Genomic DNA, 12,515 nt, shown 5'->3' with positions numbered 1-12,515 from the left:
TTAAATATAGGCAGTAAACTGACCTATAAATTGCTATAGAATTTATATTATATGCAAGAGAATTTATTCGCAATTTATTTAAGAAAATGTTTGTTCTGTTTAGTCCTGATGCTATTGCTGCTTTCAAGCTCCACATCCGCTAAGAAATGTTAGAAAGATCACTTGAGACTCCAAAGCTCAATCAGAGCTTCGTTAGCCATGGCTATGAAACAATTCCAATTCCACATTCCCAAGCAAACACAAAACTAGGTAAATAATTTTATTGCAGAAAATTAGGAAGGTATATATACAAACCAAGTCTGTGTACAACACTACACAGTAATTCTGCTATACCCATGTGTGATTGGCTATCAGCCTTGAAGTTCAATCCTGGGCTTCATCCTGCACCTTTTTCCGTCAACACACTTTTGGCCGCTCTTTTCTTGGTTTTACTTACCAGACTTTTCTGGTACAAAAATCAGAGCCCCTTGATCATCATTTTTATATGATGACGGAAGTGATGAACTGAACATATTTAACAACTTTTGGGATGAACTTGGCCGCTGTAAAAATATGACTGTTTTCTTCTATTTATAACAGAAAATTTACTTAATACTTAAAAAATATTTAGTAAGGGTCAGTTGCCAATTGCCTTGTTAATGGAGATACATTTCAAGACATTATCTCTACTATCACAGTTTTGACTGAAACTCAAATTGTTCATGACTTCAGACTGACCAATTGGATATCAAGGATACATATGGAGGCAGGGCCAAACACATTATACAACCCTGGAATGAAATCTACTTTATTTGCAACAATAGATTGTCGGTGTGCGTTTACCTGTCAACCTCTGAAGAGACTTTTGAGCAGTTTGGTCAGTTTTTTAATATAATTTTCCAGGCCTATTTTCCCCTTTAATTTTAATATTATATCACATTGTTAATGGCTATATAACTTTTTCTGATAATTACTGTATATACTCGTGAATAAGCTGAGAATTTAGGTCCCAAAATATACCCCCAAATTGGGTTTGGCTTATCCACAAGTGGGCTTATCCACTAGTCTATACGGTAAATGCAAAAAACTAAAAAAGGAACACTTGGCCTTTACCCAAAATACTAAAATAATACACATTTGATGCAATATGTCTCTGCTTTTTTGCAAATTCTGGAACTGGAATGTTACATTCTCTCATTGCACCATAATCCTTTAAACTTGCCCATTTCTACAAATTTTCTATGAAATTTTCATATTTCATTGTTTTCACTGGATGTTCAACATTAGCAGTCTAAACATCAATACCAATACAAACACTTCTAATAGCTACTTGTTTTTCAGTAGGACAGTGTAAAGCATACAAATGAGAAACTTGCAATGTGGGAACGTGAATAGGATACCTTTCTTCAAATAATTAAAGGCTCATACAGCTGTTCCATCTGACTCCACATGCACGTGCTACTTTAGAAAGCACCTACTTGCAATTTTTTGCATAGCCCTACATTCTACCTTTTCTTAGGTGATCTATTATTAGTATCCCTATATGCTCACTGCTTAACCGTTGTATTACTATTTTCAAACTGTGTTTTCTCCGGATTCAGAATGGGTTCCTATTTCAAACCTTTTACCCATTTTCATAAAAGTATGATGAAAACTTCTGAAGGCCTATCTAAGCATCTCATTTAAAAGGTCTTTAAATCCAGTTACTGTCAGAAGTGTCACTGAAGACATTTCACCACTTAGCATCCAAACTGTATCTCTCCCCCAACACACCCCAACCTTTAAAATGTCTTGCTGTACTATTTCTTTCCTTGCTTTGTCCCACTCCTCCTTCTTGTGCAGGTGGATATGCACGTGCATAAATGCTGCCTGAGGGCAATAAACCACATCTTACTGCATGGTGAGACTGGCCCTAAGGCTCAAGATGTAGCAGTCATAAATTCAACACATAGTTAATTATGTTTATTGTTCACAGAATGCCCCAAATTCGAGAACACAAATGCTAGATGTTCAGCTGTGCAAAACAGTACATAGTGCTTAAGTACAAGTGGAAAAACAGGATTGGCTAAATGAATACTTTTCAAAACATGATTTTTATGGTCCTTTTAAGACAGGACTTGAAACTTACAGCTGATCTTCAGACAAATGCAGATCAGCTTCCTTGGACCCCGAACTGTAGCTACTACAACAAACACCAAAAACAGACAAATCCAATAAGCTGGACTGTCTGTTCTGATGCCTGAATAATGCTTTCTCAGAAGTACATCAGTTCACTGAAGGCAGTTTCTAGTCCTAAAACATGATCTGGCCCCAATAAATAAGACTGAGTAGGAATTTTTTTAAGGTCAGTGGTCCATAATGGCAAGTTATTCTACATGATCTGTGAATTTAACTTACATTTCTAATAAAGTTTTGTTTAAATGACTTTCTTTAACTCATCGTACAACACAAGCACAAATGCACCACCCATGCCTCGAAGAACATTAGACCATGCCCCTTTGAAGAAAGCCTTTCCACCTTCATCTCTTGCAATCTTCCTCCAACAATCAATTGTTCCAGAGTACATAATGTCAGCTGTGGGGAAAATAAGTTGATTCTTTTGAATTATTGAGTTTCAAGCATAGCAAGATAATCACAAGAAATGCAAAAGCCACCCAGAATTTATAGGTTCAATAACATAGTCACCAAAAGTTCTCACTTTTCATAGGAGGATGTGGGGGGAAAATCTCTCAGCTAGGCAATATTTAAGGGATCTATGCAAGTTGTGGAGGTGAAGCACAATTCCATTACCAGAATGCAGCACACCTTTAGTGCAACTCAGCTGAACACATGATCCTGTCAAACTGCAAGAGCTAAACCTCTTAATAAATACTTAAGTCTTAACCAATATCAACTGCGAATGAGGTTGCAAGGCTTTACATTTAAACAGTGCACACAATATATCAATGGAAAAAAAAACCCACCTTCCTGCTTCAAAGTTTATAGCAAGTCCAACTTACCTGCTTTACGCCCAGACTGCATCATCATTCGACGTCGCACTGTGTCAAAGGGATAGGAAACCACACCAGCTACTGAAGTCACTGTTTGTGCAATCATCCAGCTTATCACAATATGAGTGTTCCTAGGATCTGGTAACATACCTATAATAAAACAAAACTCCATGAAAACAGACTGCTTTCTATTAAGATTTAAGAATATCAAAAGGGATGTAAAATGCATCTGAGCAACTTAGGTTTTGAGACTGGTAATTACATCAAGCATGTTTTATTTTATTTAAAGCAGGACGAGTGTTTAAAAAGCAGGTGCCCATCCCAGATCAATTACAGCTAGTGGTAAAACTATGTTTAGCCTTACTCTTTCCACTTTCAGGAAAGGTATCAAGACTTTCTTTAGCCAGGCTTTTTAAGCTTCAACAGAACAATTTAACTGTTTATTTATCTTATCTTTGGATTTTGTGTTCTATGGGCAAAAATTGAAATCAGCTGGAAATTATTTTAGCAATTGAGTCCAGCAACTATAACTTCTACCCATCAGAATCAAAACTTTAAAAAGGTCTGCAATGTTGTTTGCCAAAATTTTCATTTACCTTTTGCTGTATCATAGATTCCAAAATAAGCAGCTCTGTAGATGATTATGCCCTGGACAGAGACATTGAAGCCTTGATATAAGCCACGCAGGCCATCAGACTTGAAGATTTTTATGAGGCAGTCTCCCAGACCTGTGAATTCTCTGTCGGCACCAGCTTTTCCAACATCAGCTGCCAGGCGGGTTCTTGCAAAATCCAAAGGATAGACAAAGCAGAGGGAGGTAGCTCCAGCTGCACCACCTGAGGCCAGGTTACCAGCAAAATATCTCCAGAACTGTGTGTGTTTGTCTACTCCTCCTAAAAACACTTGCTTATACTTATCCTTGAAGGCAAAGTTGAGCGCCTGAGTTGGGAAGTATCTAATAACATTGGCCAGATTTCCACGCCAGAAGGACAATATTCCTTGCTCTTTAGGAATGCGGACTACACAATCAATGATTCCTTTGTACTGTTTATCAGCAGCAATCTGCTTGCTTGCATGTTGCACCTATAAGAAAAGTTTTATAATTACTCTGAATTAAAAAATTTTCCTTTTCATTTCAGTTTGACGTACCATTTTTAATTCTTAATAACGTGAAATCATATTTATGATAGCGTGTTGTGTGTACGCATTATAAATAATGTCAAAAAGTCTGTATACAACTTCAAATGAAGATCTATTGTTTTCACAATACAAAAATACAGTATTTGAGCTCTACATCAAAGGTAAGATTGTTAAAGGCACTCTCTTCTTAAATAACAGTAAGAGACAAGTTTGCCTCAGTCTATAATATGAGCAAACTAAAAAGAAAACCAGATGGTCATTATTCCCGCCTCTTTTAATCAAATCAGACATATATATATTTATCTATATATCTATATATCTATATATGTGTGTGTGTGTGTGTATGTATATGTATATATATAAAAGCTAGAAGATATATTAAAACAGAAAGTGTATAAAAAAACAATAGTCTAAAAGAATCCAAAAGGCCAGAGGTAGAAGCATTAGATGGGTATAGGGGACCATAAAGGTTAAGATGTGGAAGACTATATCTATCAAATTACAGAGCGCTCCAGTATGGTGAATTAGATGCTCATCAAATCTAGTTTATGGCACAGGTCATTATCCAATGAATTTTAAGCACTGCTGCACAGAACCTAACATTTAAAGAAGATATATTATTTGCCTAACTGAATTTGCTTAGAAGAATCATTATTAATAACTGTAGTGATAACTGCTACAGACATACAGGAAGCTGCCTTACAGCAAATGAAACCATTGGTCCACCTAGCCCATTGTTATTGATACTGCCAGTTTTCTCCAAGATTTCAGAACAAACTTTTTCCAAACACCTTAGATAAGACAGAAACTTATCTGGACAGCTTTTGCATACAAAAATTCAACAACCTTCAAGTTTCTACACATTTTTCCCTTATGGAAGTAAAAAAATAAAAATAAAAAGCCACTGTCATCTAAGTGAGTTTACCTGATTGCAAAACCTGTGTGCTTTTGAAAATATCTCATCTGCTTTGACCTTTTGAAAGTCTAGGAATTTATGATTCTCCTGTTAATGCAGGCTGCAGAATTACTAAGAACAGGTGGTCAAGAGAACATTTTATTATGTTTTATTATTTTATCCTTTTCCTTCGGATTGATGTTTTTAACCCTTGTAAGCCGTTCAGATTCGCCTGGCGAATAGGCAGCCACATAAACTGAATGAATAAATAAACAGAATAAGAGACACGCTGCAAGGAGCTTTTCGTAAACTGAAAAAAAACGGTCTGCAAAACATTATGGCACTAACTCCGCCTCTACTGCTCACGAGACACCCTCACTTCCCAGCCAGGAAGTAACATCCCGTTTGAAAATACAAGGCAGAGGGAAGCAGAAACGAATCAGCGGCTGGGAAGGGAAGGGGCGGGCCTAACCCCAATCGCTGCAGTAGAAACGTCACTCCTCTCGCCGACTCCGCAGAGGCTCGTGCCTCTGCCAAGTCGCGCGAGAAATAAGCGGGAAGGGGCGAAACCACAACCGCATCCTCTCTGCGTCTACCAGGGGGCTATACGTCCGCCGCCGTGTCAATCAAAGACACGTCGCCGGAAGGAAAATGGCGGCCGGCTCCCTCTTTCCTTCGTTCGACCTCTCTCTTGTTCCCGCCCTTTCTTCCGACTCAAAGGAGACCCAGCGGGAACCAGGAAGGGCGCGGGTCGGTGCCCTCCCCCTGGATCCCGCCACGCGCCTTCCAACCGCCCCGGCTCCCCGTCCGCTCGCGCGACCCAAAGCCTCCTGGGAGGGCGCCGCCTGACAGCGCCCTAGTGCGCGCCATGCGGAGCGAGCGGAGCCCTCATTGTCCCCGCAGCAGAGCCCCCCCAGGCGGCCCTGAGCCCTCCGTGGCCGACGGCCCCCTCCTTCCCAGAGCCGCTCCCCTCCCCGCCGGCGGGCCCGACCTGAAGCAAGAGCTTGACCCGCTCGATGGGAGCCACCGCCGTCTTGCTGATGGCCGCCGCGACGCCGCCCGCGAGAAAGTCCTTGGCGAAGGAGATGGCCTGCTCTGCCATGGCCGCGCTGGATCGGAGCCGCTGGGTGGTACCGAGGGGAGGGGCCGGCAAACGGGGCGCGCTGTCGTTGCCGCCGCGGAGCAAGACACCGAAAGGGAAGGGCTGCCTCTGCTCGGGAGCTAAATGGCCGGCTCGGGAGGCTCCGCCCGCTGGGCGCCATTGGCGGGCACGTCGAGGGGAGGCGGGCTGTGCCGGGCGGCTGCGTCCCTTCGGTCCCGCCTGCTCCGCCCGCGGCCTCCCTCGCGCTTTCCCGCAAGGCGCCTTGAGTGGAAGGAAGCAGAGCGTCCAGAGCCACGTGGAGGGGAGCCGGGGCGGGGCCCCGTTCCCCCAGCTGGGACTGCGGGCGGCGAACGTCTCTCCGGGGGAAGCAGCCCCGGAGGGTCAGCAGCAGCGTCGCGGGCGGCGGCTTCGCGCTGACTCTGAATCGGTGCATTGTTTTGCTTAAAGGTACGCGGCACGCAGGCGGGTTTGCTTCCAGGTCAGCCTTGGATGTCCTGTGACCGCAGTCCGAAACAGGTTCGAGAATTAATCCCGCTAGCCATGTCATTCTGGTCTGTTGGGATGGGACTCGGTTCTCGACTTGATCCTTTTGTTGCTGCTGCTCTTACTGCCCGCGTTATACCCAGAGACAACCTTCAAAACTGACAATAGCAGGAAGAACGAAGTATGACAATGTTGCTGTTTGTGAGCCCCTGCAGTCTATTATAAACTCTTGCAAATATGGGGTCTTTTCTTTTTACCTTGTAGCTATTATTTGCTACATACATATATTTCTACTCTGACTACTGAATCTTGTTTTCTTCAACTGGGACAGTTAAAAATTCAGTAATTTGAAATTTGCCATCAGTGTCGTCACAGATCTTTTTGTCAACAGATTTTTTGTTTTTGTTTTTTTGCCCACCAAATGCTTGATAAGCTAAAGTTCTAAAGGAATCTGGAAAAAAGTTCATGAATTGGCCATTAATTAATTAATTAATTATCTATCTATCTATCAAATAAATTTATATGGCCACCCATCTCATTTACTCCATCACAATGATTTCTTGTTTTTATTACTACTTTCCTTGGGTGCTTAGCACAGTCAAGCTGCTAGTCATTGGATATCCTTTTTCCAGTAACATTATTTGGCTCATTGGAACTTAAAATTGTGATCTTTCCTTTGCTGTTGTAACTGATGTTACCAAGTGGCTAGACTATCGAGTAGAGTTCTTTTGCTAGGGCTGCTAATTTTCCTGTATTACTGACTTTAATTGGTAATTTGTATTCATTCTCTTTTGTTCTACTTATGTACATGCTGGAAAATTAAACATTGGACACATCTAAGAAGAGTACTTTCTTCTAATAGGTTCAATTCTTATCTTATTCCAGATCTTTTGACTGTTTTGTAATGACAAAAAATTTTGCAGAGACAATGGAAACTAATTTGTTTATTCTTGATTATGCTAGGCATAATCATATAGGCTATTATGCTCACTGCCCAGAGTCTGTTGATTGGAACAGCATATAAATAGTGTAAAACAAATAACTATTACTCAAAAAATGGACAAAATAAATTATGGGCATTTTTTTTAAAAAATGATTTTTTTAAAGGTATATAACTCAAAACCTTGCACTTAATACAATTTAGTGTACTGTGCTTTGTCTCTAACTAACTGGCTTTCCTACACATTCCCTCCCACTCATGCAGGAAAAAGAAAGTTCCAGTTATTTGTGTTTTCTCCTTACTAAATTTTCCTATTTTGATGTGGAACCAACTCAGGCTGGCTTTTCAGAGCAGATCAAAATATTTCTGGAGTTTTAGATCCAGTCTTAAAGTAGGTTAGAAAGTCTCTTCACACCCCAGTAAAAAATGTGTAAATTAAGCATGCTTAAAGAAAGAAAAGAAAAGAAGTCTCCTTCAAATTTGACTCCTTGGTTATATATACATTTATGCATTTATTTGCAACCATAGGTGACTTTATGGACAAGTCCAGATAAATTTTGTGGACTGAAATGTGGAAGTAGTTTGCCTAAATTAAATTTGTTTTTGTTTCTCAACTTATCAGTTTAATAGACCCAAGAATGGGTCCTCTCCCATCAAGGTCCTAATAAAGGTCATTGACCAGACCACTTCCATCCCATAATATGGCCTGAATCCTGACAAACATGGACCAAGATAATCTGGATCTTCTAGGATCCTTTTTCAAATTGCCATTACTGCCTTAACAGCTTTCCCCAAAGGGGAGGACTGGAGAGCATGCAAAGGTTACTGAAAATAGTTGGAACAAGGGAAGAATTCTTCAAGAGAGGGCACACTGCTGTCTTTTTCAAGTCAAATGGAATTATTATTTTCAGAAGTTTAAAAATTTCCAAGAGCCAGCTGCTCACACCCTGCCTGACTGTCCTGAATTAACAAGGAAGGGTACCACTGCAGTTCATAAGCAAAGAACTATCTACTTCCTCAGGCACTATAAGCTAAAAACAAAACCCCCACCAACCAGATAACCCACCCTGCTCACACATCACAGTAAACTCTTTACAATTGGCATAAACCCAGTATGAATATGAGTTATCTGCTAAGAAGCTCACCAAATCCTCCAAAACCCTGCAGGTGTTTTGTTCTGCCCAGGATAATTCTGAACAGGCTTATCAGATAAGAATCTGTTGTCACACAAAGTGCAGAGAAGTACTTGGTCTCATCTACTTCTGCTTTTTTGCCACCATTTTCTTCCTATCTTTTCAATCACTTCATTTCTTTCAATTCCTCAGTAAATTGAGGAGCTGTTTCAGGCCAGTGATTTGGCAGAAGCTTTGCAGGACCAAACTCATTTATTGTTCTGGGTTAGAAGGGTGCCAATTTAGATGTAAACCAAGGTGCCTAGACCCCAACCTTCAAAATTATTGGAGTTCTATTCCCTCCACCCCCGGCAACACACACAAGACTTTATAATTGTGGCAGGGCTATAGAGCATTCCAGCTATCTATTTAACATCTTGTGCTTCTACACTGAATAGCTATTTCCCTAGGAAGGCTCAATACCTTCCCTTGGATGTCCCTTGGACAACATAACAGCATTCCAAATCTCTCTCAACTGGGTGACACTAAGATGGTCATACTCATGTAATTGCACTGTACCTTCTAGTTGGCTAGTGTTCATACTTAATAGTTCCCTCCTGCTAAATTGTTCTGGTGTGTCAGATTAGAAAAAGTGTTACTCCTTTTGACTAACAAGCATGCAGAAACATCCAGAAATCTACCCACGTTCTGTGCTATTGCCATGGTCATTTGGAGACGCTTTACATTTCCTAATCTCGAAATACACATGCTGAATAAAACTAACAGCCAGGTGAGGAAGAAAGAGAATCCTCAAGAACATTCCTTAGCAATCAGATAGCTTGATCTATTAGTCCCATTTGATTCTCCTTCAGTCCTGTTCTTCCTAATTCACTCTACAATGGCTTCTGGTACTTGTGCCAGGCTCTGCTCAGATGTTCTTCACTGGTGATTTACCAATCTCCATTATATATCCTATAACCACCAGATTCCTTCTCAGTATGGGAGCTCAGTAGTGCCTCATCTGCTGGCCTCCACCAATACTGGATTCCAGAGGCCAAATCCCACCTCCACCGTGACCATTGCTCAGTTAAAAATGGCACTGGTAGCTTCTTCCATCATTCTCTGGTGATGGGGACAACAATGCAGTTCACTTCCAGCCAGCTCATCTGCACAGCTTCCTTCAGAGTTTTCGGAGAAGGTGAGTTAATAACAGATTCTGGAATCTGACTGGTTTGGTTAGCATAGTATACAATAATTATGGTACAACTCTGTCCTTTGATCTACATGTTCTTGCCTACTGAATTTTCTGCAAAGAGAAGAGCATTTGTTCACAAAGAAACACAGCTTCAAAATAATGCCCTGCTATGCAAAAGGACAGCAAATGTGCCAGCATTATCAAGTGTTGATTTCCCCCCCTCTGAATTGGGAATGTTTCTTTCTGTAGAGACAACTGATAATATAGTTATAGACTGAGAATATGAATGTTCAATAGCCTTATCTATTCATTTGAAAATATGCTCAGAATGTTAGCATGTTTAAGCAAGCTTGAAGTCAATCATTTGTTCCTGGAGTTTTACACATCTGTATTTAATTCAGAAGTCACTATGGATAACTCACCACACTAACTTGCTTAGGGCATCTTCAGCCATAGTGCTCCTAAGCTGAAAAGTAGAAGTTGTAAGCTACAACATGGTTGATTTGGTGTTGCTTTGGCATGTGGTTTATCTATTAAACCATGGCTTTTCACATTGAATAAGCCCAATCACTGTTCCCACGTGTGTGTGTGTGTGTGTGTGTGTCAGAGACAGAGAAGCTCTCTCTCTCCAGTTTATTATAACTACTGGCTATCATGTGAGAGAATGCTGATGACTAAAACTGATATAAATGAACAATGAAAAGGATCCTCACAATATAGTAACAATCAAATGCTACTATATCACACTCAAACAAAATTACAGTATGAAACAGGACAGCTAGTTTGGTGCAGTGGTTAAAGTACTGGACTAGGAACAGGGGGGCCCACCTAATCCTTCCTTAGGCAGAAAAGCACCTGGGTGACTTGGGGCCAGTCACTCTGTAATGGTATGTGAGAATAACTTTGGGAGACAGGAAGAACAACTGCAGCCTAGACAATGGTCTGATAAGAGAGATCTGAGTCCAGAGGAGAAAGTGTCTCAAAAGAAACCTTCCCCAGTTCTCTGGAAAGCAAAGGCAGGGGAGGGAGGAAGTACTTTCAGATTTGCAAGATTTTGTTACTGTAACCTTACAATAAAGGAAGTGTTAGTACTCATGGTTTTGGTTTCCTGTTTGGACTATCTTGAAGGGCTGACAAAAGCATCCCAGAAGATAATGGCAAACTACTTCCACAATGTGGCCAAAAAAATCTCACCAGGATCCCACATTAACCAGAGACAGAAATAGTAATTAAAATGTATGTCTGAAATGGTTTGTGGGAATTACCTTGGGAGACAGGAGGGAGAGCCACAGACTAGACAATCAGCATGTAAAAGATCTCAGCCCACAGGACAGGAGGGGGCATGGGAAATGTTTCAGAAGGGACCCTCCCTAGTTTTCTGGAGAGTAAAAGGAAAGGAGAGAAATAGTTTCAGTCTTGCAAGATTCTGTTAATATACTGTAAACACTGTAAACTTACAATAAACAAGAGTTAGCACTCCTGGTTGTGCTTCTTGTCTGGTTTATCTCACAGGCCTAACAGTGTGTGTGTGTGTGTGTGTGTGAGAGAGAGAGAGAGACAGACAGACAGACAGGCAGACTGGGGGGGGGGAGGGAATAGATTCCTTTTATGTTTTCTTGTAATATTTCTTTGGTTTTTCCTATTACACAATAAGGCCATTGGACTATATCCTTGACACATGCCCTACTAAAATCTGTACAGCTCCTGCATAGAAAAGCTGTTGGATCACATTAGACCCTGAGTTAGAAAGAACACATTGGGAAAAAAAGAATTGATTTAATGCTATCCATTACCATTAGTTACAAAAAGAGACAGGACATGTATTTTTCAGGAGGAAAAGGAAGTTAAGATTAGTGCTGTTTTAACAAACAATAACAAGTGGAATAACTTTTACACACTATTTGCTGCTGTAACAAATCAGAGAAACCAAAATCAGAAATAGAAATACTTATAACGTTCTGGAATAACTGAAATAATACATTCAGTACTATTTAGTTTATTGGGGAGACATTTTCTTAGAACACAAAATTACGTCTAGCAGATTTCCTGTTATTTTAATCTGTACATTAGTGAATCCATGTTTTTCCAATAACTCTTTGTACTCCAAGGCACTTCTTTCCTTGCCTTCTGTCATACTGAGAGACTGGAAAACAGCTCTAACAGGGTTTATTCGGTCCTCATCAAGTATCATCTCTGCTATTAGCAGTGCTGTTCCTGTATTAAAAAAAAAAAAAAAAAAAAAAGCAAATCTTTAGTAACATATACCTAGTTTTTTGTTAATGTTTTTTCCTCCTACAGGAAGCTTTTCCTGCTAAAATGCTATTTCCCACTTAGAAAAAAGGATTGTAGTTTTTTCAAGGACCAAACCATTGATATTTTAAACCAAGTATAGACAACTTGCAGCCCAGATGCCCTTCAACCCCATTTTGTGGCCTCACAGAGCATCCACAAATTTTGCCACAGTATTTTGCAACAAACCAGTGAAAATAAGTGCTTTCTAAACAGTCCCAGAAAAGAAAATGGGAGATGAAATTCCCCCTTGTGACATAACTGCAGTCTTGAAATGTGGACAGTAATATCCTCCTGCTTTTAAATATAAACAATCCTAAACAGCAACATCTGGAAAGAGGAATTTGTCTTTTCCTTCTTAGGTTCATGGCTGTTTTGATTCCAACCTCT

At 40.4% G+C, this 12,515-nt stretch overlaps 2 protein-coding genes across 2 annotated transcripts in view; both read right to left on the bottom strand.

Annotated features, from left to right (window-relative positions):
- Positions 1-1,919: 1,919 nt before the first annotated feature.
- Positions 1,920-6,248, bottom strand: SLC25A6 (solute carrier family 25 member 6). The gene is made up of 4 exons (XM_007444603.4): positions 5,996-6,248; positions 3,566-4,052; positions 2,979-3,119; positions 1,920-2,553 (listed from the first exon to the last, which is right to left on the bottom strand). The coding sequence occupies exons 1-4, from the start codon at positions 6,104-6,106 to the stop codon at positions 2,396-2,398; spliced, it is 897 nt and encodes a 298-aa protein (XP_007444665.1). The 5' UTR covers positions 6,107-6,248; the 3' UTR covers positions 1,920-2,395.
- A 5,568-nt stretch (positions 6,249-11,816) lies between these two features.
- The window catches only part of ASMTL (acetylserotonin O-methyltransferase like), a 31,946-nt gene continuing 31,247 nt past the window's right edge, over positions 11,817-12,515 (bottom strand). The window contains exon 13 of the mRNA XM_088144984.1: positions 11,817-12,050. Coding sequence (XP_088001110.1) covers positions 11,833-12,050 — 218 coding nt within the window. The 3' untranslated portion in view covers positions 11,817-11,832. The remainder of the gene's footprint in view (positions 12,051-12,515) is intronic.

The sequence above is a fragment of the Python bivittatus genome, unplaced genomic scaffold, assembly GCF_059951505.1.
Source record: "Python bivittatus isolate LINGU-HERP-01145 unplaced genomic scaffold, Pbiv_v1 ctg000350_np1212, whole genome shotgun sequence".
Lineage (NCBI taxonomy): Eukaryota > Metazoa > Chordata > Lepidosauria > Squamata > Pythonidae > Python > Python bivittatus.
Note: the sequence above shows the minus strand (reverse complement) of the source record. Positions and strands in the feature narration are given on the sequence as shown.

What these genes read in the sequence shown, in the direction of transcription:
- SLC25A6 (XM_007444603.4), bottom strand. Translation starts at nt 6,106, where the DNA reads ATGGCAGAGCAGGCCATCTCCTTCGCCAAGGACTTTCTCGCGGGCGGC. An exon ending in GGGTCAAGCTCTTGCTTCAG is followed by an intron (nt 4,053 to 5,995) that starts GTCGGGCCCGCC and finishes CTTTTCTTATAG; the next exon opens with GTGCAACATGCAAGCAAGCA. An exon ending in GCAGTCTGGGCGTAAAGCAG is followed by an intron (nt 2,554 to 2,978) that starts GTAAGTTGGACT and finishes TTTTCCCCACAG; the next exon opens with CTGACATTATGTACTCTGGA.